The sequence below is a fragment of the Eriocheir sinensis genome, chromosome 17, assembly GCF_024679095.1.
Source record: "Eriocheir sinensis breed Jianghai 21 chromosome 17, ASM2467909v1, whole genome shotgun sequence".
NCBI lineage: Eukaryota > Metazoa > Arthropoda > Malacostraca > Decapoda > Varunidae > Eriocheir > Eriocheir sinensis.
In genome coordinates this window covers 6870659-6897663 of record NC_066525.1, presented here as the reverse complement: position 1 = coordinate 6897663, position 27005 = coordinate 6870659, and the positions used below count along the sequence as shown (strand labels likewise).

Below are 27005 nucleotides of genomic sequence, written 5' to 3'. Positions count from 1 at the left end.
ACCCTGTAGGTGGCAACTCTAACTCTTACTAAACTCTTACTAAATCAGCTTCCTCGAGGCTGGGCGTTCTGTACCGTCTCCGCCAGTTCTTCTCCCCTGCACAGTTGCTGTCCATATACAGGGGCCTTGTCCGCCCTCGTATGGAGTATGCATCTCATGTGTGGGGGGGCTCCACTCACACAGCTCTTCTGGACAGAGTGGAGGCTAAGGCTCTTCGTCTCATCAGCTCTCCTCATACTGATAGTCTTCTACCTCTTAAATTCCGCCGCAATTTTGCCTCTCTTTCTATCTTCTATCGATATTTCCACGCTGACTGCTCTTCTGAACTTGCTAACTGCATGCCTCCCCCCCTCCCGCGGCCCCGCTGCACTCGACTTTCTACTCATGCTCATCCCTATACTGTCCAAACCCCTTATGCAAGAGTTAACCAGCATCTTCACTCTTTCATCCCTCATGCTGGTAAACTCTGGAACAATCTTCCTTCATCTGTATTTCCTCCTGCCTACGACTTGAACTCTTTCAAGAGGAGGGTATCAGGACATCTCTCCTCCCGTTTTTTATCTTGCTTTCGGCCACCACTTTTGTTTCTTTTTTAGGAGCAGCGAGTAGCGGGCTTTTTTTTTTATTGTTTTCTTTTTTTGTGTGCCCTTGAGCTGCCTTCTTTGTAAAAAATAAAAAAATAAAAAAAAACGCCCAAGGGCGTAATGCTTCTCTTGACCTGACGCTCAATCTCACGAACCCCAAGCGGTTGTGAGATTTATTGCCCCAGGAGAGGGTAGACGAATGAATCAGATATTCTGACCCAGGTCCACCACTCTAGGAGAAATGTGCCCTTACAACGGCACAAGTTAAAAGCCACCTTGGACCATAGCAACACTTCAGGGTTGGTGCTTAAAGAGTGCTCAAACTTCTAGTTAGTCCACGGGTAAGAAAAAAACAATACCCATCAAGATTATTTTATTACAAAAATTACTCGAAGTCATTGGGATAGACGAAACACAAAAGAAACGTTGTTGTGTGTATATGCATTTATGTGAATGTTGTGAAGTGTAAATGACATTGGGGTGCTGGTGTATGTGGTGTACAATATGTGTGTGAGATCTGCAGCAGGACGTGGACAAACAATTGAAGATTAACATTTAACGATTAAGATAAACAAAGAAGACGCCACGGAACAACCGGGAGCACAGGACAGCAACAATGAAAACATTAATGACAAAATAAGAGAGTCTATCCTGGCGCACCGCATTTTCTTAGAGTCATCGGGGGGAAGCACGCGACTGCTTTCAGCGGTGACTTGCTACAGGGCTTCCCCGCGCTAGACGTAATTGGCTCGACGGACATCCCAACATTTTGTAATCGGGACTTCGGGGAAATTATCATAGGACGTAATATTGGTTTGGGGACCTTCCGAACCCGACTAACGAAGGACATAGCCAGTGAAAACAAGATAAATCAAATGCGCAAGGGAGAGGTTATGATGATAATAGTGAATTAACAGAGAGAGATGGTGAGGATAGTGAAAATGGGGTGTTAGGAAGTAGTGTAGAGAGAGTGATGAAGACTTGCGTTAATACATCGTCTTTAAGTACGTGAAGAAGAAGAGTATTTTTTTCGTATTATGAGTTTTCTTTTTCTTCTCTCTTATACGGAAAATCCACAGGACACGCTTGGTTGACAATAATGATCGTAAAAAAAAGTGTTAGCTAGAAGTAGTTCGAAGGGAGTGATTATGATCTGCGTTACTCCAGGGTTTTAAAGTGTAAATATGGAGAAGAAGGGCATTTAGATCGCGTTATGATTTTTCTTTTTCTTCCCTCTTATACAAAAATTGCAAGGACAAACTTGATGGGGAATAATGTTAGTGAATTTTTCTTCATATCAATGTCAGTACAAGTAGTCAGGCATGTGTTTATAGGTCACGATAGTTATTTGATATTTCTGAAACACGACCAATGAAGGACTCTCTGAACTTTGCTGAAGAAGAATTATGTGTTATAGTTTATTGACAAAATCCTTCCATAACAGAATACATAAAATCATAAAGAAATGGTTTGGAATTTCAGAAACATTAACGAAGGAACGAACAGAACTTAGCTATATATATATATATATATATATATATATATATATATATATATATATATATATATATATATATATTTTTTTTTTTACGTCACGGCGCCGTCACTCTGTTGACTCAGCCACCGCCTCCCCCAAATATAGAGAAGGATTATTATTTATTACAGTCTATTGGCAAAATCTTTCCATGATAGAATACACGAAATAATAAAGAAATAGTTTGGGAATTTTGAAACACGACTAACGAAGGAACTGACTGAACTTAGCTGTAGTTTATTGACAAAATCTTTCCAGACATTCAATACAAGATCACAAAACAACAAAAATCCTAAAACAATAAAAACAATAACATTATAAACTTGCGATCAAAATTTTGTCTAGATAAAACCATAACTTTTACATCTTTCTCAATCATCCTCCACCAAATGAAGAAACAACGCATGCAGACACTTTACATAATAGAAAAAAACAGAGGAAGGAGAAAGGATGCCAGTGACCGTGGGTCCTGTATTGCCCGAAACCTTAAACCTGAAAGAGGAAAAAAAAATCTTTAGCCTTTTCTGGAGGTCGAATCTTTTCCTATCGGGACTGATTAAGGAAGTGGCTGGTGGAGGCTTAATGAAGGAGTTGATTTAGTCGCCTTTCAGTGTCAGTATCTGTTTTTTACTGTTTTTGATGCATGTTGTGATAAAGTGTTTTGACTTATTAAAGAAAACGTTGTCACTTCTCTATTTGGACGACTTTGTTAAATTTTATGGTGTATTAAAACGATAGGCGTAATACTGTATTCTGCTGTGCTGCATCACTTAACTACTGTATATTTCAAGGCGTGGGCAACAGAGAATTACGAACTAGACATTAAGGGGTGGTTGTAAAATCTCAAATTTCATTTTAAATTCCATATGTTCTAAGTGTATTTCCTCCCTTATTTATGGGCCGATTTCTTTCATTTAAAAAGCATTTTTATCAGGAAGGATAGGAACTTAAAGGCTACTCTCTTTTGGTTTTATACAATAGTAAAACATATTTTTTAAAGTTTGATGAAATAATACAATTTTTTTTAAATAAATATTACTCCAAAATTAAAATCAACTTCAAACAATAGTTTCGAGAGTAGCCTTTATTCCTTACACATACTTTCATAATCTGCAGTGGAAGATATGTGTATAACAAGTGCAAAGGAGATATCAAGCGATGAAGTTTAAATATTTTTTGAATTTTGCCTATTCCACCTAGGGACTTGATATCCACAGGATATATACATCAGGATATGAAGAAAAAAACAGACATGGTTTCCCTTACTTAATTTCATTGAATGTGTAACAGGGTGCTTTGTTTACCCAAGGTTACGTAATTTTTACAGGGTCATAAATCCATGTACTCGAATTTTACCATATTTCGCCATATTTCAAAGTAAAAACCAGTGTTCTACCGTGTAAAATCAATAAAACATAGTGAAAAAACACATTTGAGGCGGATACATAGAGTATTTTGTTGGATTTATAAAAAAAAAAAAAAAAATAGTGTTATGGATATATGTAAAAATATAATAGTGAGTGTTAAAATTTTCCATTTTTTTAGCCAGTGATGAGAGAGAGCCTAAGAGTTTCATGACAGACCAAGTAAAAAAAATCCTATAATTAAAAAGGGGAGGAAACATGGAATGTAGCCCGTAGCGCCGCGCGGAAACTCATTGCAGCACGTTGCATTGCATCTTGCACACCACTGTATTATTTTTCATCAGATTCATTCATATACCAAAAGAAAGATAAAGATTCACAGAATTTTATAAGCCAAAAATAACAATTTTTTTTTTTTTTCAGGCCGACCATTTATAACCCCACCTTAAGCAACACACACACACACACACACACACACACACTGTTTTATTTATTTTTATTTGTAATATATGATAATGTTATGCGTAATCGTGTATTATCCTACTGTGCTGCATCGTTTTATTGTAACTGAAAATGTGGACAATAGAGATATACGAGGAAACATAAAGTAACACACACACACACACACACACACACACACACACACACACACAGACCGGTAGCTCAGGGGTTCGATTCCCCGACCGGGTGAAGATAAGTTGGGTTTATCTTCTTTCACGTGTAGCCCCTGTTCACCTAGCAGTGAGTAGGTACGCGACGTAAGGCGAGGAGTTGTGACCTCGTTCTCGCGGTGTGTTGTGTGTGAGTGGTCTCAGTCCTACCCAAAGATCGGTCACTGAGCACTGAACTCCTTTCGTAGGGGAACGGCTGGCTGTCTCGAGAGAGGCCCGCAGCAGACCTAGACGTGAATTACACACACCTTAATAAGGTCTCTCTTCCCTTCCCACCAGGTAAAGGCTCAGCAGTAGCAGCAGCAGGAGGATCAGCAGGTGGACGGCGAAGATGAAGGCGTTCCTGATGGTGGCGGCGGTGGTGGGGGTGGTGGCAGGACAGATAAAATTCCCTGGTGAGTGTGTTTGTATGTTTGTTCAAGTGTGTACGTTTGGTTGTGTTGAGTGTTCATGTTTTGAGTGTGTATGTCTGTGCGTTTGGATAGTGGGTGCTCAGAGATATGTTGCAGTGACAAACCTATAGACATATCGTTCCACCCTGTTCCTCAGTCTTCATATATTCCTCTTCATTCTCCTTCCATCTTTTTTTTCCTTCTTTTTCCCTTTTTTTTCCATCTCATTCATTTCTCTCTTCACCTTCCTTCGGCTTGCTCCACTTCGTCCTCTTTCTCCTCCGTCTTTTGTTCACTAGGTTGAAACTGGAACAAATCTACATCAACAAACATACAGTATAATAAAAGAAAGTGAAGAAAAGGTTGATACAGTGCATGCAATATTGATACAGATGTCGCTCATTCCATTATTTAGCACAGTCTTTATATATATTACTATATCTTCAGGGCGAGGGGACCTTTTTTTAATACTTTCAATGTTTCCTCTTGTTAGGCGGCAAGCCCGGCGGCGGCGGCGGGGCATGTGACTGTCAGCCCATCTCCGTCTGTGCCATCTCCTTCGATTCGGTGAGTGAAGGAAAAAAGAAAATCCACTTCATATTTTTTTTCTGGTGAGAGAATAGACGGATAGACGGATGGAGAGGCTAGACCAGTAGTTCTTAAACTCTTTACTACCGCGCCCCCTCTAGGAACGGGTCTTTCCCTCCACGTCCCCCTTGCATATTAATTATCCCACGCTCTTGCTAATTAAAAAGAAAGGAAGACATGTTGTTCAAACCTTTTCGCCTCTCTTCCTCTACATCTCTCCATTCTCCCTTCATTTCCCTTTCAGGTTCAAGCCAACTGTCAGCTCGGTGATGGCAGTGAGGGCGTGTGCTGTCCCCAGGAATCCGCTGATGCCGGTAAGTGACTCTTCCTTCCCTTAACCTGCAAGCCTCCCGCTGAGTAATATTACTTTCTGTTAGAGCATATCGTCTTTGAGTCACATCAAAGCCTCGAAAACGACATACTAGATGAACACTTGTGTTGTACCCTTTTTGGAAATTCTTCTCTAAATAATAATAAAAAAAAATGACTATCCTTATCCTCTTTTGGTCTTACGTGCGGTTGTTGTGTCTCATAGCGGCTGCCAGACCCGCGGCCTCCGCCGGGGCCGAGGCGGGCATGGTCAACGTGAATGTAAGGACGCAGTTCACTGAGCCGCTGGTGCCAGTGTCCCAGAGCGAGTTGGCTACGGCGAGTCAGGCGGGCACCTCAGCGGTGAGCAGCCTGGCCACCCTTGAGCAAAGCATGGTCCAGTGAGTGACGTCTTGGGCTTACTTCTCATTCAGTACATTTAATCAGTAAAGAAAATCAGTTTTTTCTTCAGTCAGTCAGTCACTCAATCATCAGTCCATATTTCTCTTAAATCAATCAATAATATCGTCTCTTTATCAGTCAGACAATCAATTTACCAGTCAGATCTCTTAGTCAGTCAGTCAATCTTCTATCAATCAATCAGTCACTCAATTACCTGTCCATATTTACCTAAAAAAATCAATCAATAATATCATCACTTAATCATTCAGTTAATCAATTTAACAGTCATCCCTTTAAACAGTTAGTTAGTCAAATTTCAGGACACATTGCTCTTTATCCATATAGCACGCTGGAGACACGTATACCATAACTCTTTCCTCCCTTGCATCACACGTATAGCATAACTCTTTCCTCCCTTGCATCACACGTATAACATTACTCCTCCCTCCCTTGCATCACACGTATAGCATAACTCCTCCCTCCCTTGCATCACACGTATAGCATAACCCCTTCTTCCCTTGTATCATTTCCCTATCACTCTTTCGCTCTCCTCCCTTCCTGACTTCACACTTGTGCCATTACCAGGGAGAACAGATTCGTGAGGAGGGGAACACCGGCGTCGGGTCATCTGCACCAGTCACGCATCAGCCAGGGCGCGAGGAACATGGACAAGAGGGCCTGGGCCATCGTGCAAGCCTCCACCTCCGTGATGGGCGAGTGAGTATTGGGCGCTGGAGGTGGTGGTGGTAGTGATGGACTGGTGGTTGTGGTCAGGATGGCTGGTGGTGGAGGGAGGAACTGCATGAGAAGGGGAGGGAAAAGTAGAAGGTAAGGAAGGATATAGATCACTGCAGAGGGACAAGGAGGAAGGGGAGAGGAGAGGGAGATGATGAAAGGGAAAGATGAATGGAGGTAAGAAGAATCAAGGGAAATGAAAGGGAGGGAAGGTAAGAAGGAAAGATGAGCTAATGAGTGGGGTGGAGATATTGGCGGTGGTTCGGTGGTGGTGGAGAAGCCGAAGGAGGGAAAGGAAAGAGGTAGGTAAGAAAATAAAGGATAAAGATAGGCTGGAAGGAAAGGAAGGAAGCACGGAGGAACGGGCAGACAGAGTGAAGACGAGGGGAGAGGTGTAGTGAAGAGAAGATGAGATGAAAAACAAAAGGATGACAGATGACTTGAGGGGAGAATCACTTGCAAATAAAATCTTAGCCGCTTTTCTTCACTATCACGAAAGTTGCATATCTTCCCAACCATTTCAAGTAGGTATATAACGCCCCTCAAAGGAAGGATGAATGTGCAGTAACAAGGAATGCCGGACGTTGACTAACCACACACACGTCAACAGTTTGTCTTCTTCTATTACCACCACTATACTACAGTAATTACTATCTAACCTTCTCCACCTCTTCAGCCTCAACCTCGCTCCTCGTGCAAGTGGCCTGGGGCTCCGGAATGTGCTTGTGTCCGAGTCGCCGCTGCGAGATCAGTGTCCCACGGCGGTGAGTTGCGGAAACCCGAGCTCCAAGTTCCGCACTGCCGACGGCTCCTGCAACAACCAGGCCAACCCGGAGTGGGGCAAGAGCAACACCCCTGCCCAGAGGGTCCTCCCGCCCACTTATGATGACGGTGAGGGGCGGGATGTTGATATTTTCGGGTTTGTTTCGTTTTGTTTTGGGTTGTGTTGTTAGAATCCTGTGTTCCAATGTCGTTGCTTGAGTTTATTTTTGTGGGTGTTTGAAAAGGCTACTTTATCTTTTTGTCTTGTTTTTGTGTATCTTTTTTCATGAATTTTTAGTCTTGGGTTTCTTTGTCGCTGTTTGAGTTTTTTCTCTTTTGTGGTTCTGTGGATGGATTACTTTTCTCTCGGTCGGTCTGTTTGTTTGTCTCTTTGTTTGTCTATATTTATCTATGTTTTTCTGTTCGCTTCGTTTGTCTGTTTGTGTATATGTATGTAGTTCTATCTATGCTTTTGTTGTTCTTTGTTTCTGTTTGTATGTACGTATGTGTGTGTCTTTGTTTCTCTCCTGTTATATTATTTTTTGCCTCTCCTCCTTCCCCTGTTCTCCATTTCCTCTGCCCTTCCTTCTGTCCATCCATCTACCTATCTATCTATCTATCTATCTATCTGTCTGTCTATTTAATCTGTGTGTCTGTCAGTATGTATGGAAGGGAACATTTGAAGGCACAGTAACAGGTCTCCTCCTCCCTTCATGTCCTCAGGTCTGGTAGCGTTCCGCACCCTCGCAAGGGACGGCTCGAGGCTGCCTAACCCGCGTAACATCAGCAGCACCATCCTAGTTGACATTGACAAGCCCGACGCGACCTTCACGCTGTCGGTGATGCAATGGGCGCAGTTCATGGACCACGACTTCGCGCACATCCCATTCCCTTCCCTTCGTGAGTCTTGTGTTACTTCATCCTCGTTTGATACTTCTTGTCTTAAGAATGTATGCGAGACCGTGGGACTGATGATGGCCAATCCAAAATATTGACTGCGGTTCATGGTACAGGTCACGGCCAAGGCCAGGGTCACTATGGCCTGGTTAATTGAGTTGACAACTTCTTCATGAATATTGATAACTAGACATGCTAAATGGTGGGAGGCGCACAGATCTTGGTATATGTTTTCAAGTGGTTTGCAAATGGTCCGCGAAGGCAATGTTCAAATCATACCTGGGGACTGAAAAAAAAGTTAGATGAATACTGCGCTGAGTTTTTACTTACAATCTTCATGAAGGATCCGGAGACACCATCCCATCTCACACTCCCCGCATCAGCGTTTAGCCTTCAGGAGTGAGCAATTGGAGCACATAAATTTTAGTATCCTGAAGGCATCCTCTCATTACTCTCATCCTCGCAGCTAACAATGAAGGCATCGAGTGCTGCTCCAGCGATCCCAACTTCCCAAAGCACCCTCGCTGCATGCCCATTGACCTCACCGGGGACAGGTTTTACTCGCAGTTCGGCAGGACTTGCATGAACTTCGTCAGGAGCATGTTGGCTGTCGGTCCTGGCAGGGCGTGTACTTTTGGATTTGCAGAACAGGTAAGAGCTACAAGCAAATGTAATGCTTATTTGTTTTAGAATCCATTTTTTGTGTGTGTTTCGCTGAGAAATTGAGCCACAGCATATGATAAGAGGTTTTGGTGTTCTTCAGACCTTAGACCAGTGGCATCACAATCGTAGCTGAAGTGTCTTTACTCTCGCACCAGTTGAACCAGCTGACCCACTGGATCGACGGCTCCATGGTGTACGGATCGACAATTGCGATGCAACGCGCCCTCAGAACCATGCAGAACGGCCTGCTCTCCACCTCTGCCGGCAACATGCTGCCGTTCAACCCCAACCAGGGCAGGGGGTGCGAGGCCGGGCTCCGCAACGCAAAGTGCTTCCTTGCAGGTGAAGAGTTACTGGCTGAATTTGCTTCCCGAGAAGTATCCAACGTCCCTTCCTTTCCTTTACATCTACGGGACTCACGTTATTACTTCAATTATTTTCTCTCCTTCCAACGTAGTGCCTTCCTTTCCCCTTTATATATGGGAGTCACAATATTATTTAATTCATTTATTATTTCTCCTTCCAACGCTCCTCCCTTCCACCCCTGCCAGGAGACTCACGAGTCAACGAGCAGCCGACCCTCACCGTCATACACACGCTGTGGATGCGCGAACACAACCGCGTCGCCACCGCGCTGCAGAGGATCAACCCGCAGTGGAACGACGAGAAGGTGTTCCATGAGGCGCGGCGCATCGTGGTGGGCGAGATCCAGCACATCACCTTCAACGAGTGGCTCCCCATCATCGTGGGTGAGTGGTCGGGGCCTAGCCGCGGGGGGTGACGAAAAGCAAGACTAGGAAGGAAGGCGTGGTGGATGTTTTCTGCTTTATCCATTTTCCTTGACACACTGGAACGTTTTCTCTTTACACTTCTCCATCTCAGACTATTATATTACTTTCTCACATTCAGGCACTAGGTTTGGGAGAACATGATGTATGCTTTCTGCTTTACCCAGTCTCCTTGGCACACTGGCACGTTTTATTTTTATACTTCACCTCAGATTATTGTATAACCTTCTCACTTTCAGGTCCGAGGTTTGTGCGCGCCTTCGGGCTCACAGTTCGTCGTCGCGGCTTCAGCAACGACTACAACCCGACCATCAACCCCAACATGAACAACGAGTTTTCGACGGCTGCCTTCCGCTTCGGTCATTCCCTGGTGCAAGGAACCCTGGCGTAAGGACTTTAGGAGGACATAGTAATGGGGATGAAATATTAGGTCCTTGGTAATGGTTTATGGTTCTAAGAATGTGAGTTAATGAGCAGATGTGTGTGTTTCCTTTGTCTGCGTCTGTCTGTTTGTGTGTATGTCTGCTGATGTCTTCCACTTAAAAACTCCTCGTCTCACATAGTCGTAATTCATATACTCATACTACATTACATATACTCCAAACACCCTCAGCATCCCTCCCCCTAATGAGACTTTGATTTCCTCCTTGCAGTCTCTTCTCCCAGAACGGCCAAGTCAGCACGGTGCAGCTCAGGAACAACTTCAACTCCCCGCACCTCATCCAGAACGAGGGCCGCTTCGATGACTTGGTCCGCAGTCTCGTCCAATTCCCCTCCCAGACCTTCGATAACTTCGTGACCTCAGACCTGTCCAACCATCTCTTCCAGGTGAGACGACTTCTTTCGGCTTTTATCTCTCTTCTTCTACTCTTCTTTTCTCTTTTTTGCATTTTTTCCTTTTTTTCCTTCATTTATTTTTTTTTTCTATTTTCCTTTCAGCATATTTTCTATGCTTTTTTATCTCCATTTGTTTTTGTTTTCTTTCCCGTTTCTTCTTTACATTTTTTTTTCTTTGCTATTTCCTTTCTTTCCTTCAATCGTTCTCTTTTCCCTCCCACCAGACGCCAGAGTTCCGCTTCGGTATGGACCTGATGAGTCTGAACATCCACCGCGGACGTGACCACGGCATCGCCACCTACAACTCCATCAGGGAGGTGTGTGGCCTGCGTCGCGCCAGGGACTTCGCCGACCTCCAGGACCAGATCATCCCACGCGTGAGTAAACAGAAAAAAACACTGAACCCGACTAATCTCCTTTGTGGCCTTTGGAAATATTTGCTGTGAACCGAAAGCGTCTGAGAATACGGGCGTAAAAGTAAACCCCTAAGCAGAAGGATAATGAAGTAAAAAGCCCGTATTCTTAAACGTATGGGTTCTTCAGTTCGCCTGTTTGAAAAGCCTCTCATGGAAGTTGCTGGGATTTTCATGGACTGTTTTGTGATCGTTACACGAGTTTTCGACTCTCCACCCTGAACGGGAAATGTCATCCATGAAAACCCGGTTAGCTCGGTACGTTCCATAATACCGACCAAAGACTAACCATAAGCTCTTCGGCTCCGTCCCCTCCAGATTATCCAGCGCCTCCAAAGTCTGTACAGGAGCGTGGACGACATCGACCTCTTCGTGGGTGGAATGTCCGAGACTCCCCTGAGGAGGAGTCTGCTGGGCTGGACTTTCACGTGCCTCGTCGGGGACCAGTTCGCGCGGCTCAAAAAGGGCGACAGATTCTTCTACGACCTCGGAGGACAGGCGGGGTCTTTCACGGAGCGTAAGGGCACCAATCCTCTTGATATTTTTATTTATTTTTTGGCACGGCTCATTTTGTTATTTTTGAGTTTCTTTGGCTCTCACTTGCCTGTTGCATTTCTATTTCTTGCCTGTTGCATTTCTATTCCGTTCTTTTTAGTCTTATTTTTTTCTTGCTTGTCTTTTTTTTGTTTGACAGTTTTCATTTTGCTTATATATTCCACGTCCTTCCGTTTCTCATATTTTGTCCCTTCACTTGCTTCTCTTATATATATATATATATATATATATATATATATATATATATATATATATATATATATATATATATATATATATATATATATATATATATATATATATATTTTTTTTTATTTCATGTCCTTTCGTTTTCAATAGTTTGTTCCTTACCTTCATTCTGATATTTTTATTAAACAAAAAATTATGAAAGTATATGTCATTCGTTTCTCTACATGTTTCTTTGTTGGTGTCGCACAAAAAATACTACATGATTATTTGTTTGAGTTATCTACCGAGTGACAATTTTCCTATATTTAGACTTTGCGCTCATAATCTAGCTCATTATTTAGTGTATTCGTGTAATTATGCTTAGCCCACGTCAGTTTAGGATGTCCTGCTGTAGGTAACGGCTTAGACCTGTTGCTTTTAATCACTTTTTTAACGTGTGTGTGCTTATGTGTGTCTTGCAGCCCAACTGAACCAGGTCCGCCGCACCTCCTGGGCTCGCATTCTCTGTGACAACTCGGAACTGGCCGCCGTACAGCCCCTCGCCTTCCAGCTGCCCACACACCGCTTGTGAGTGTCAAGGATGAGGATGAGGATGATGAGATGGAGGAGGAGGAGGTGGCGGGGTGCCAGAATTTTCTCTTCACTACACTCCCACACGACCTCTGCGTGTAACAAAACACACGAGAAATTAATCCAAGGAAAGGTTTTGCCGGCGCCGGGGATCGAACCCGCGACCAGTGAGACGGGAGAACAACTCCATAACCAGTCAATCAAAGAGATACCCCCCTCGCAGAGTGAGTTATGGTTGACTTACCCATCAGGCAAGTCAGCTGCGCTACACGTGAAGAGAAGGAGGAGGAGGAGGATAAGGAGGAGGACAGTAGCAGTAGTTGTAGTAGTAGTGGTGGTAGCGGTAGTGGTAATAGTAGTAGTAGTAGTAGTAGTAGTAGTAGTAGTAGTAGTAGTAATAGGGAGGAGGAGGAGGAGGAGGAGGAGGAGAAGAAGTAGGAATTGAAGGAGAATAAGCAACAGTAGTAGTAGTAGTAGTAGTAGTAGTAGTAGTAGTAGTAGTAGTAGTAGTAGTAGAAGCATGAAACAATCACTTTCTTCCTTGATAATATTGAACCCATTTTCGTTTCACTTCAAATCTGTCCCCAAACCGCCGTAATCTCATCCTCTTCCATTCCTTCCCCTGCAGCAACCGCCCTCGCCCCTGCAACAGCTTCAGCATTCCTCAGGTGGACTTGAGTGCCTGGCGTAACTAGGACCTCTGCAGAAGCCGCCTGAAACCCCTATGAAGCTCCTGCAGAGACAAGAAAGGGATACGGATGCTCGGAAGTTCATCTGCACCACACTGAAGAGGAACTGAACAACAACAACAACAACAACACGACGATTTGAAGTATTTGTGGTGATTGGTACTCAACAACAACAACAACAACAACATTCACACTGCTTGAATATGTTTTGTCTCGTTGCCTCCTGACCTTTTCTCGTTTTTTTTTTCTTTTTCTGACCTCCCCTTTCTGTGCCCTCTCTCTCTCTCTCTCTCTCTCTCTCTCTCTCTCTCTCTCTCTCTCAGAAGTATAAAAAAATAAATGAACATAACCAGCACATTTGACACACACACACACACACACACACACACACACACACACACACACACACACACACACACACAGTAAAAAAAAAAAAAGTATATGCCTCTAATGAATAACTTTTTACTTAACGATTTAAATTAGTTACGAGTAAGTGTCGTAAGTCTTGTCATTGTCACGAGTTGCCTGTAAAAGAAGAAAAAAAGTCATTCGTGTGTGTGTGTGTGTGTGTGTGTGTGTGTGTGTGTGTGTGTGTGTGTGTGTGTGTGTGTGTGTGTGTGTGTGTGTGCACTTTTGATTTGTGAAGAAAGAAATAAAATAAATGAGGATGAACTGTTTTATACACGTGTTTGTTACATTATTTATATCTCCTTTTCTTACCCCAGTACTTTTTTTTCTCTTGCAAAAACAACTGGCCTTAGAAAATATCAACAAAGTGTCTTCCATGGTTCCTGCTGCAAATCATCTCTATGTCGACGGATCCCTGCAGGCTGATGGCAGCGCGGGGTACGCCGTTTACTCTCCTGATGTGTACCCACCTACGGGAGGCTGGGTCGGCCACAGACTATGCAACTCATCAAGTTCAACCTACTGTGAGTTACGCGGGATTCTGGAAGCCGTTCGTCTCTTACTTCAGGGAAGACTGAATGGTGTTGTCATCTGTGACTCTCAGCCTGCCCTTCTAGCCCTTTTATCTCCACAACCCACGTGCTCTGATGTAGTTCAACAATATTACAGCAGTTAGTGTTAGCTTTTGATAACTCCCTCATCGTTACGTCCCTATGGATTCCTTCGCATGTTAGTATTACATCCAATGACACTGTGGACCTCATCGCGAAACATGCCTGCAGACTACCTCCTCCTGCTAATGCTAGACCATCTCTCCGCTGTTACAAAAAGACGATCCATAAAGCCGCTCATCTCACTACACTCCAACGTAGGGACTCAGAACGGACGCAGAGTGTTTTCATTTAGCACTACGACCACTTCCGTCAATCACCTCCCAAGTATCGCCGGCATGGACTGAAGATTCGCAGGCACAATGTTGTGACTGCTCGTCTTCGTCTGGGCTATCGTCCGGTGTAGCAAGTCTGTGAAGCTGGGGACACTCCTCACTACTCCGCCTGCAAGCTGTGTGGCCTTCCCAACGCCAACCACCTCCAGCACTACTGCCTTGAGTGTCCTTCAGTCAGGGATCTGCTGCCCCAGGGACAGTCAGTGACCGACACCTGTAAATATCTCCTCACTGCCAACCACTTAGACATTGTTTTGATGCAACACCCACACTATTGGTAGGATATGTGTTCTTTTCATAACGTTTTGAGATAACGTTTTACACCTTATTTATGCTTTTGTGTGAGCTCTTTATGCTTTTCTCTAACCTCCAATTTAGCTGCTAAATGTAAATAGTGCCAGACTTCATAACCGTAAATATGATTGTCGCCCCATGGGTGTAATAAACTTATCAAATCAAATCTCTCTCTCTCTCTCTCTCTCTCTCTCTCTCTCTCTCTCTCTCTCTCTCTCTCTCTCTTACGTCACTCAGCCAATCACCAAACGCCACGTGAGGAAGGAGAGAGAGGCAGAGATTCCGAGCGGTGTTTTCCCTCACTCTCAGTAGCAATCTTTCCTGGTGAGGTGAGGACGTCGTCAGGTGCTCCTTAAATGGTAGGCTTTTGCTATGATCCTTGTGATGGGGGTTTGTAAGACTAACGTGAACCTGACCTTACCCGATTTGACTTAATAATATGAAGTAATGTAGCCTATTTGTAGAGCCCACAGTCATCTTTCATGTTACCCAGAGCATGTTTCAGAAGCGACATTTTGAGGCTTCGATCAGCTCAGTAAATCATATTAGTTTTGTTTGTCTCGTTTGGTTGTATTGTATTTGATATTTCCTCTAATTTTGCCTTTTTTGTGTGTGTTCTTTAAAGTAAGCAGTAGGGTTATATAGGTGGCTGGCACAAAAAGATAGGTTCTGCCAAGGCGAAGCGAGTCGTTACCAAGCGATACCATGATCGGAGCAATGAATCTTTACACACACACACACACACACACACACACACACACACACAAAGGTAGAATTGGGAATGGTTATTGTGTTTTTATAATATTTTTTGCGTTAATAGTGAAGGTAAAGTAATGGGAGGGCAGGAAAGGTTATGGTGGTGCCCCGATTAACACACACACACACACACACACACACACACACACGTATGTGCTAAATGACATGGTGTGAAAGAATGAAAAAATTAAGGAGAAAAGTTAAAGTGGATACAAAAATATACTCGGAGACAGTAATGAGGTGTAGTAATGGGGGCATGGAGCCTTGGTATGAGTCTCTTCAGGTCAGTTGGCGGCCCTTAGGAGTCAGCAGGGTGAAGGAATGAGTTAAATGCGATTTTTCTTTTCCTGATCAGTTTGGGCTGATAGCTGACGGGATGCACAGCCAACCCCAAGAGTTTCTCACCGCAGCCGCCAGACAACAGGGATCCCAGTTTTGTCTGCTCTATGTGATTTAATAATTGCCAATGATAGTGAATTTCATTGTTTTGACCAATCATTGAAGATACGGCATATAAAGCCCTCAAATCACTTAAAACAAATAAAAGTCCTGGACCTGATAAAGTATATCCAACTCTGCTGAAAGAAACAAAGTGCGAAATACTCTCCTCCCTCACAACCGTATTCAATATGTCCTTGCGACAAGGCATTGTCCCTTCAGATTGGAAAAAGGCTAACGTGACACCGATTTTTAAGAAAGGAGACAAAAAAGTACCAGGTAATTACAGGCCCATTAGTCTAACTTCGGTTGTAGGTAAGCTACTTGAGGGCATAATTAGAGACAAAATTGTGAGTTACCTTGAAAGCCACTCATTAATTGGGGACTCACAACATGGCTTCCGAAACAAAAGATCCTGCCTATCAAATCTATTAACCTTTTATAACGACCTCTTCACTGTTTATGACGTAACCAAATCACTGGACGTAGTCTATCTTGATTTCCAGAAAGCGTTTGATAAAGTCCCGCATCATAAATTACTTTACAAATTAAAGCAAATAGGTATTGACGGTCAGGTAAACCAATGGATCGCGAATTGGTTGAGCAACAGACAACAAAGAGTAGTGATTGACGGATTTAACTCAGAGTGGGCGCCGGTCACTAGTGGCGTCCCTCAGGGCTCGGTTCTTGGCCCAGTGCTCTTCATTATTTACATCAACGACGTGGATGTTGGACTCAATAACCGCATTAGTAAATTTGCAGACGACACAAAGATTGGTAACTCGGTTCTCACTGACGAAGACAGGCAAAGCCTCCAAGAGGATTTGCACAAAATTTCAGCTTGGTCGGATAGATGGGAGATGCCCTTTAACGTAGACAAGTGCCAGGTCCTTCAAGTTGGAACGAGGAATAAGAAGTTTGATTACGAAATGCGCGGCGTTAAACTCAAAAGCGTTCAATGCGTCAAGGACTTGGGGGTCAAAATAGCGTCAAACCTCAAATTCTCACAGCAATGCATCGATGCAGCAAATAAAGCGAACAGAATGTTGGGCTTCATTAAAAGAAACTTTTTATTTAAGAATAAAGATGTAATACTCCCGCTCTACAACAGTTTAGTCAGACCCCACTTGGAATATGCGGTACAGTTTGGTCTCCCCACCATGCAAAGGATATTGCTAAATTAGAAGGTGTTCAGCGTCGGGCAACGAAAATTATCCCTTCCTTGCGCAACAAATCCTACGAAGAAAGGCTTTCTACCCTTAACATGTTCTCTCTTGAGAAACGTCGCCTCCGAGGAAAATTGATCGAATGTTTTAAAATACTTAATGGTTTCACGAATGTAGACAGATCAACATTGTTTATGATCGATGACACTTTGCGCACGAGGAACAATGGCGTAAAACTCAGATGTAGACAAGTAAATTCAGACTGCACCAAATTTTTCTTCACCAACGTTGTAGTGCGAGAATGGAATAAGCTCCCACCATCAGTGGTCCAGTGTAACACGATTGACTCCTTCAAAAATAAGCTCGACCGTCACTTCCTTCAACTTAATATCAACTAGAGTAGAAGTGCAACGTTTTGGAGTCTTCTGATTAATGTAAAATCACTTAGGTTTAAGGACAGACCACCAAGTCTGGACCATGGGGTCTGTGTGGTCTGATTTTCTATGTAAATCTATGTAAACACTAACCACCACAAAAATACAATAGTTTCTCATACATTGCGTTTCATCGCAGCAGGGACAGAGAATGTTTCCTTTACTTGGTTAACTGTATTACTTTGTACGTACATCTTAATATATATATCTCTAACAAAGTTGCCATTTTAAATTTAAACAAAGCTTATATCATTTAAAGATTAAATCTAAAATTACATTTTGAAAAGAAATTCAAATAAAACCTTATATTTATAGAAAAGCTACGCATATTTAACTAATAAGAAATATTGTTTGTTAGCTATGTGGATATGTATAGGTAAGTTTCCCTGTAGGACTAGCGTTGGAATTTTTGAATAACCGAAGTAAACTGATGTGAAGGCGAGCCAGGGTTAAAATGCGAGCAGGGCGTCGCCCCCCAGCCCCGAGCACTGCCAGATAGCCGCGCTTAACGAAAGAAGTTAAAGAATGGACAGGTAATAAGTGAATCTTGTAGGGACGGGGGAACCGAGTACTTACTGCAATCTCATTCATTCGGTTCTAATTACTCTTTAGAACCGAGTACCGAATGATTGCTTAGCGGACAGCCAGGCGGGGATCGTAACAGGCCGGGTGCCAGCCTTATCGCAGGATGCTGGAGGGCAGGGGCTCAGTAGGTTGCAGGAGAAGAAAATTGTTCATATTCGTACGTTTGGGGACAGATGACATTAAGTTAATGTTTTTTAGTGGCTCATATTTTTCTTTTAACTGCGATTATGAGTTTCATTTCCCAGGATGATGATCTGTAATGTTACCAAGTTGATTACTCTTTGTGGGGTTCTTGAAAGGTCTGAACTTCCGAAAATCCCGCAAATTCTCAACAATAAAAAAATATAAAATAAAATATCTGAAAATGGAGTTCTCAGACTCACAGCCCCTTCTAGTCCTTTAATTATTTATTTTTATGACCAGTCACACACTCATAGGACAAGCAAAGACCAGATGAACCTGCTCGATCTTAAGTTTATTTAAAGCAACAAAGAAACTCGCTGGAAATTAAGAGTTAATTAATTAATTCCAGGCACACAGCAACCTAGCTATCTATCTTAAAACATCCTATGCAAATAGATTACTTAACTGTAGGTGGGCGAAGCGGGAGCCACACCTGATCTACCTCGTGGTCTGGAGCCCTGAAAGGATGGTGAGGATCGACGTCTTGTCGCGTTGGATAATGTTATGCGTAATCGTGTATTATCCTACTGTGCTGCAGCGTTTTATTGTAACTGAAAATGTGGACAATAGAGATATACGAGGAAACATAAAGTAACACACACACACACACACACACACACACACAGACCGGTAGCTCAGGGGTTCGATTCCCCGACCGGGTGAAGATAAGTTGGGTTTATCTTCTTTCACGTGTAGCCCCTGTTCACCTAGCAGTGAGTAGGTACGCGACGTAAGGCGAGTTGTGACCTCGTTCTCGCGGTGTGTTGTGTGTGAGTGGTCTCAGTCCTACCCAAAGATCGGTCACTGAGCACTGAACTCCTTTCGTAGGGGAACGGCTGGCTGTCTCGAGAGAGGCCCGCAGCAGACCTAGACACACACCTTAATAAAGTCTCTCTTCCCTTCCCACCAGGTAAAGGCTCAGCAGTAGCAGCAGCAGGAGGATCAGCAGGTGGACGGCGAAGATGAAGGCGTTCCTGATGGTGGCGGCGGTGGTGGGGGTGGTGGCGGGGCAGATAAAATTCCCTGATGAGTGTGTTTGTATGTTTGCTCAAGTGTGTACGTTTGGTTGTGTTGAGTGTTCATGTTTTGAGTGTGTATGTCTGTGCGTTTGGATAGTGGGTGCTCAGAGATATGTTGCAGTGACAAACCTATAGACATATCGTTCCACCCTGTTCCTCAGTCTTCATATATTCCTCTTCATTCTCCTTCCATCTTTTTTTTCCTTCTTTTTCCCTTTTTTTTCCATCTCATTCATTTCTCTCTTCACCTTCCTTCGGCTTGCTCCACTTCGTCCTCTTTCTCCTCCGTCTTTTGTTCACTAGGTTGAAACTGGAACAAATCTACATCAACAAACATACAGTATAATAAAAGAAAGTGAAGAAAAGGTTGATACAGTGCATGCAATATTGATACAGATGTCGCTCATTCCATTATTTAGCACAGTCTTTATATATATTACTATCTCTTCAGGGAGAGGGGACCTTTTTTTAATACTTTCAATGTTTCCTCTTGTTAGGCGGCAAGCCCGGCGGCGGCGGCGGAGCATGTGACTGTCAGCCCATCTCCGTCTGTGCCATCTCCTTTGATTCGGTGAGTGAAGGATAAAAGAAAGTCCACTTCATATTTTTTTTCTGGTGAGAGAATAGACGGATAGACGGATGGAGAGGCTAGACCAGTAGTTCTTAAACTCTTTACTACCGCGCCCCCTCTAGGAACGGGTCTTTCCCCCCACGTCCCCCTTGCATATTAATTATCCCACGCTCTTGCTAATTAAAAAGAAAGGAAGACATGTTGTTCAAACCTTTTCGCCTCTCTTCCTCTACACCTCTTCATACTCCCTTCATTTCCCTTTCAGGTTCAAGCCAACTGTCAGCTCGGTGATGGCAGTGAGGGCGTGTGCTGTCCCCAGGAATCCGCTGATGCCGGCGCCGGTAAGTGACTCTTCCTTCCCTTAACCTGCAAGCCTCCCGCTGAGTAATATTACTTTCTGTTAGAGCATATCGTCTTTGAGTCACATCAAAGCCTCGAAAACGACATTCTAGATGAACACTTGTGTTGTACCCTTTTTGGAAACTCTTCTCTTAATAATAATATAAAAAAGTGACTATCCTTATCCTCTTTTGGTCTTACGTGCGGTTGTTGTGTCTCATAGCGGCTGCCAGACCCGCGGCCTCCGCCGGGGCCGATGCGGGCATGATCAGCGTGAATGTAAGGACGCAGTTCACTGAACCGCTGGTGCCAGTGTCCCAGAGCGAGTTGGCTGCGGCAAGTCAGGCGGGCACCGCAGCGGTGAGCAGCCTGGGCTCCCTCGAGCAAAGCATGGTCCAGTGAGTGACGTCTTGGGCTTACTTCTCATTCAGTACATTCAATCAGTAAAGAAAATCAGTTTTTTCTTCAGTCAGTCAGTCACTCAATCATCAGTCCATATTTCTCTTAAATCAATCAATAATATCGTCTCTTTATCAGTCAGACAATCAATTTACCAGTCAGATCTCTTAGTCAGTCAGTCAATCTTCTATCAATCAATCAGTCACTCAATCACCTGTCCATATTTACCTAAAAAAATCAATCAATAATATCATCACTTAATCATTCAGTTAATGAATTTAACAGTCATCCCTTTAAACAGTCAGTCGGTCAAATTTCAGGACACATTGTTTTTTTATACATATAGCACGCTGGAGACACGTATAGCATAACTCTTTCCTCCCTTGCATCACACGTATAGCATAACTCTTTCCTCCCTTGCATCACACGTATAGCATAACTCTTTCCTCCCTTGCATCACACGTATAGCATAACTCTTTCCTCCCTTGCATCACACGTATAGCATAACTCCTCCCTTGCATCACAATACCTCCCTTGCATCACACGTATAACATAACTCTTTCCTCCCTTGCATCACACGTATAGCATAACTCCTCCCTCCCTTGCATCACACGTATAACATAACTCCTCCCTCCCTTGCATCACACGTATAGCATAACTCCTCCCTCCCTTGCATCACACGTATAACATAACTCCTCCCTCCCTTGCATCACACGTATAACATAACTCTTTCCTCCCTTGCATCACACGTATAGCATAACCCCTTCTTCCCTTGTATCATTTCCCTATCACTCTTTCGCTCTCTTCCCTTCCTGACTTCACACTTGTGCCATTACCAGGGAGAACAGATTCGTGAGGAGGGGAACACCGGCGTCGGGTCATCTGCACCAGTCACGCATCAGCCAGGGCGCGAGGAACATGGACAAGAGGGCCTGGGCCATCGTGCAAGCCTCCACCTCCGTGATGGGCGAGTGAGTATTGGGCGCTGGAGGTGGTGGTGGTAGTGATGGACTGGTGGTTGTGGTCAGGATGGCTGGTGGTGGAAGGAGGAACTGCATGAGAAGGGGAGGGAAAAATAGAAGGTAAGGAAAGATATAGATCACTGCAGAGGGACAAGGAGGAAGGGGAGAGGAGAGGGAGATGATGAAAGGGAAAGATGAATGGAGGTAAGAAGAATCAAGGGAAATGAAAGGGAGGGAAGGTAAGAAGGAAAGATGAGCTAATGAGTGGGGTGGAGATATTGGCGGTGGTTCGGTGGTGGTGGAGAAGCCGAAGGAGGGAAAGGAAAGAGGTAGGTAAGAAAATAAAGGATAAAGATAGGCTGGAAGGAAAGGAAGGAAGCACGGAGGAACGGGCAGACAGAGTGAAGACGAGGGGAGAGGTGTAGTGAAGAGAAGATGAGATGAAAAACAAAAGGATGACAGATGACTTGAGGGGAGAATCACTTGCAAATAAAATCTTAGCCGCTTTTCTTCACTATCACGAAAGTTGCATATCTTCCCAACCATTTCAAGTAGGTATATAACGCCCCTCAAAGGAAGGATGAATGTGCAGTAACAAGGAATGCCGGACGTTGACTAACCACACACACGTCTACAGTTTGTCTTCTACTATTACCACCACTATACTACAGTAATTACTATCTAACCTTCTCCACCTCTTCAGCCTCAACCTCGCTCCTCGTGCAAGTGGCCTGGGGCTCCGGAATGTGCTTGTGTCCGAGTCGCCGCTGCGAGATCAGTGTCCCTCGGCGGTGAGTTGCGGAAACCCGAGCTCCAAGTTCCGCACTGCCGACGGCTCCTGCAACAACCAGGCCAACCCGGAGTGGGGCAAGAGCAACACCCCTGCCCAGAGGGTCCTCCCGCCCACCTATGATGACGGTGAGGGGCGGGATGTTGATATTTTCGGGTTTGTTTCGTTTTGTTTTGGGTTGTGTTGTTAGAATCCTGTGTTCCAATGTCGTTGCTTGAGTTTATTTTTGTGGGTGTTTGAAAAGGCTACTTTATCTTTTTGTCTTGTTTTTGTGTATCTTTTTTCATGAATTTTTAGTCTTGGGTTTCTTTGTCGCTGTTTGAGTTTTTTCTCTTTTGTGGTTCTGTGGATGGATTACTTTTCTCTCGGTCGGTCTGTTTGTTTGTCTCTTTGTTTGTCTATATTTATCTATGCTTTTCTGTTCGCTTCGTTTGTCTGTTTGTGTATATGTATGTAGTTCTATCTATGCTTTTGTTGTTCTTTGTTTCTGTTTGTATGTACGTATGTGTGTGTCTTTGTCTCTCTCCTGTTATATTATTTTTTGCCTCTCCTCCTTCCCCTGTTCTCCATTTCCTCTGCCCTTCCTTCTGTCCATCCATCTATCTATCTGTTTATCTATCTATCTATCTGTCTGTCTATTTAATCTGTATGTCTGTCAGTATGTATAGAAGGGAACATTTGAAGGCACAGTAACAGGTCTCCTCCTCCCTTCATGTCCTCAGGTCTGGTAGCGTTCCGCACCCTCGCAAGGGACGGCTCGAGGCTGCCTAACCCGCGTAACATCAGCAGCACCATCCTAGTTGACATTGACAAGCCCGACGCGACCTTCACGCTGTCGGTGATGCAATGGGCGCAGTTCATGGACCACGACTTCGCGCACATCCCATTCCCTTCCCTTCGTGAGTCTTGTGTTACTCCATCCTCGTTTGATACATCTTGTCTTAAGAATGTATGCGAGACCGTGGGACTGATGATGGCCAATCCAAAATATTGACTGCGGTTCATGGTACAGGTCGCGGCCAAGGCCAGGGTCACTATGTCCTGGTTAATTGAGTTGACAACTTCTTCATGAATATTGATAACTAGACATGCTAAATGGTGGGAGGCGCACAGATCTTGGTATATGTTTTCAAGTGGTTTGCAAATGGTCCGCGAAGGCAATGTTCAAATCATACCTGGGGACTGAAAAAAAATGTTAGATGAATACTGCGCTGGGATTTTACTTACAATCTTCATGAAGGATCCGGAGACACCATCCCATCTCACACTCCCCGCATCAGCGTTTAGCCTTCAGGAGTGAGCAATTGGAGCACATAAATTTTAGTATCCTGAAGGCATCCTCTCATTACTCTCATCCTCGCAGCTAACAATGAAGGCATCGAGTGCTGCTCCAACGATCCCAACTTCCCAAAGCACCCTCGCTGCATGCCCATTGACCTCACCGGGGACAGGTTTTACTCGCAGTTCGGCAGGACTTGCATGAACTTCGTCAGGAGCATGTTGGCTGTCGGTCCTGGCGAGGCGTGTACTTTTGGATTCGCAGAACAGGTAAGAGCTACAAGCAAATGTAATGCTTATTTGTTTTAGAATCCATTTTTTGTGTGTGTTTCGCTGAGAAATTGAGCCACAGCATATGAGAAGAGGTTTTGGTGTTCTTCAGACCTTAGACCAGTGGCATCACAATCGTAGCTGAAGTGTCTTTAACTCTTGCACCAGTTGAACCAGCTGACCCACTGGATCGACGGCTCCATGGTGTACGGATCGTCAGATGAGGAGCAACGCTCCATCAGAACCATGCAGAACGGCCTGCTCTCCACCTCTGCCGGCAACATGCTGCCTTTCAACCCCAACCAGGGCGGGGAGTGCGAGGCCGGGCTCCGCAACGCAAAGTGCTTCCTTGCAGGTGAGGAGTTACTGGCTGAATTTGCTTCCCGAGGAAGTATCCAACGTCCCTTCCTTTCCTTTACATCTACGGGACTCACATTATTACTTCAATTGTTTTCTCTCCTTCCAACGTAGTGCCTTCTTTTCCCCTTTATATATGGGAGTCACAATATTACTTAATTCATTTATTATTTCTCCTTCCAACGCTCCTCCCTTCCACCCCTGCCAGGAGAGTCACGAGTCAACGAGCAGCCGAGCCTCACCGCCATGCACACGCTGTGGATGCGGGAACACAACCGCGTCGCCACCGCGCTGCAGAGGTTCAACCCTCAGTGGAACGACGAGCAGGTGTACCAGGAGGCGCGGCGCATCGTGGTGGCCGAGATCCAGCACATCACCTTCAACGAGTGGCTCCCCATCATCGTGGGTGAGTGGTCGGGGCCTAGCCGCGGGGGGGGGACGAAAAGCAAGACTAGGAAGGAAGGCGTGGTGGATGTTTTCTGCTTTATCCATTTTCCTTGACACACTGGAACGTTTTCTCTTTACACTTCTCCATCTCAGACTATTATATTACTTTCTCACATTCAGGTACTAGGTTTGGGAGAACATGATGTATGCTTTCTGCTTTACCCATTTTCCTTGGCACACTGGCACGTTTTATTTTTATACTTCACCTCAGACTATTGTATAACCTTCTCACTTTCAGGTCCGAGGTTTGTGCGCGCCTTCGGGCTCACAGTTCGTCGTCGCGGCTTCAGCAACGACTACAACCCGACCATCAACCCCAACATGAACAACGAGTTTTCGACGGCTGCCTTCCGCTTCGGTCATTCCCTGGTGCAAGGAACCCTGGCGTAAGGACTTTAGAAGGACACAGTAATGGGGATGAAATATTAGGTCCTTGGTAATGGTTTATGGTTCTAAGAATGTGAGTTAATGAGCAGATGTGTGTGTTTCCTTTGTCTGCGTCGGTCTGTTTGTGTGTATGTCTGATGATGTCTTCCACTTAAAAACTCCTCGTCTCACATAGTCGTAATTCATATACTCATACTACATTACATAGACTCCAAACACCCTCAGCATCCCTCCCCCTAATGAGACTTTGATTTCCTCCTTGCAGTCTCTTCTCCCAGAACGGCCAAGTCAGCACGGTGCAGCTCAGGAACAACTTCAACTCCCCGCACCTCATCCAGAACGAGGGGCGCTTCGATGACTTGGTCCGCAGTCTCGTCCAATTCCCCTCCCAGACCTTCGATAACTTCGTGACCTCAGACCTGTCCAACCATCTCTTCCAGGTGAGACGACTTCTTTCGGCTTTTATCTCTCTTCTTCTACTCTTCTTTTCTCTTCTTTGCATTTTTTCCTTTTTTTTCTTCATTTGTTTTTTTTTCTATTTTCCTTTCAGCATATTTTCTATGCTTTTTTATCTCCATTTGTTTTTGTTTTCTTTCCCGTTTCTTCTTTACATTTTTTTTTCTTTGCTATTTCCTTTCTTTCCTTCAATCGTTCTCTTTTCCCTCCCACCAGACGCCAGAGTTCCGCTTCGGTATGGACCTGATGAGTCTGAACATCCACCGCGGACGTGACCACGGCATCGCCACCTACAACTCCATCAGGGAGGTGTGTGGCCTGCGTCGCGCCAGGGACTTCGCCGACCTCCAGGACCAGATCATCCCACGCGTGAGTAAACAGAAAAAAACACTGAACCCGACTAATCTCCTTTGTGGCCTTTGGAAATATTTGCTGTGAACCGAAAGCGTCTGAGAATACGGGCGTAAAAGTAAACCCCTAAGCAGAAGGATAATGAAGTAAAAAGCCCGTATTCTTAAACGTATGGGTTCTTCAGTTCGCCTGTTTGAAAAGCCTCTCATGGAAGTTGCTGGGATTTTCATGGACTGTTTTGTGATCGTAGTGATAGTTTTACACGACTTCTCCACCCTGAACGGGAAATGTCATCCATGAAAACCCGGTTAGCTCGGTACGTTCCATAATACCGACCAAAGACTAACCATAAGCTCTTCGGCTCCGTCCCCTCCAGATTATCCAGCGCCTCCAAAGTCTGTACAGGAGCGTGGACGACATCGACCTCTTCGTGGGTGGAATGTCCGAGACTCCCCTGAGGAGGAGTCTGCTGGGCTGGACTTTCACGTGCCTCGTCGGGGACCAGTTCGCGCGGCTCAAAAAGGGCGACAGATTCTTCTACGACCTCGGAGGACAGGCGGGGTCTTTCACGGAGCGTAAGGGCACCAATCCTCTTGATATTTTTATTTATTTTTTGGCACGGCTCATTTTGTTATTTTTGAGTTTCTTTGGCTCTCACTTGCCTGTTGCATTTCTATTCCGTTCTTTTTAGTCTTATTTTTTTCTTGCTTGTCTTTTTTTTGTTTGACAGTTTTCATTTTGCTTATATATATATATATATATATATATATATATATATATATATATATATATATATATATATATATATATATATATATATATATATATATATATATATATATATATTTTTTTTTTTTTCATGTCCTTTCGTTTTCAATAGTTTGTTCCTTACCTTCATTCTGATATTTTTATTGAACAAAAAATTATGAAAGTATATGTCATTCGTTTCTCTACATGTTTCTTTGTTGGTGTCGCACAAAAAATACTACATCATTATTTGTTTGAGTTATCTACCGAGTGACAATTTTCCTATATTTAGACTTTGCGCTCATAATCTAGCTCATTATTTAGTGTATTCGTGTAATTATGCTTAGCCCACGTCAGTTTAGGATGTCCTGCTGTAGGTAACGGCTTAGACCTGTTGCTTTTAATCACTTTTTTAACGTGTGTGTGCTTATGTGTGTCTTGCAGCCCAACTGAACCAGGTCCGCCGCACCTCCTGGGCTC

The 27005-nt window shown here is 44.1% G+C and overlaps 1 protein-coding gene across 35 annotated transcripts in view; it reads left to right on the top strand.

Moving 5' to 3' along the window:
• Positions 1 to 27005, top strand: part of LOC126999865 (chorion peroxidase-like) — a 68900-nt gene that overhangs the window by 40765 nt on the left and 1130 nt on the right. For 2 of the 35 annotated variants that reach the window (XM_050862962.1, XM_050862961.1), the window contains exons 2-16: positions 19063 to 19190; positions 19669 to 19742; positions 20008 to 20083; positions 20305 to 20479; positions 21320 to 21451; positions 22146 to 22360; positions 22955 to 23131; positions 23596 to 23780; positions 23949 to 24135; positions 24346 to 24543; positions 24823 to 24970; positions 25237 to 25411; positions 25644 to 25796; positions 26155 to 26353; positions 26970 to 27005. The exon at positions 26970 to 27005 is cut by the window's right edge and continues 70 nt beyond it. In XM_050862962.1, coding sequence (XP_050718919.1) covers positions 19115 to 19190; positions 19669 to 19742; positions 20008 to 20083; positions 20305 to 20479; positions 21320 to 21451; positions 22146 to 22360; positions 22955 to 23131; positions 23596 to 23780; positions 23949 to 24135; positions 24346 to 24543; positions 24823 to 24970; positions 25237 to 25411; positions 25644 to 25796; positions 26155 to 26353; positions 26970 to 27005 — 2206 coding nt within the window. In that variant the 5' untranslated portion in view covers positions 19063 to 19114. Of the gene's footprint in view, positions 1 to 4432; positions 4579 to 5038; positions 5113 to 5377; positions 5448 to 5668; positions 5844 to 6429; positions 6562 to 7255; positions 7471 to 8064; positions 8242 to 8704; positions 8890 to 9056; positions 9244 to 9452; positions 9651 to 9928; positions 10077 to 10342; positions 10518 to 10750; positions 10904 to 11257; positions 11457 to 12144; positions 12251 to 12881; positions 14757 to 19062; positions 19191 to 19668; positions 19743 to 20007; positions 20084 to 20304; positions 20480 to 21319; positions 21452 to 22145; positions 22361 to 22954; positions 23132 to 23595; positions 23781 to 23948; positions 24136 to 24345; positions 24544 to 24822; positions 24971 to 25236; positions 25412 to 25643; positions 25797 to 26154; positions 26354 to 26969 lie in introns of those variants that run through there. The other 33 variants (XM_050862971.1, XM_050862969.1, XM_050862974.1 and 30 more) reach the window with 30 other exon arrangements.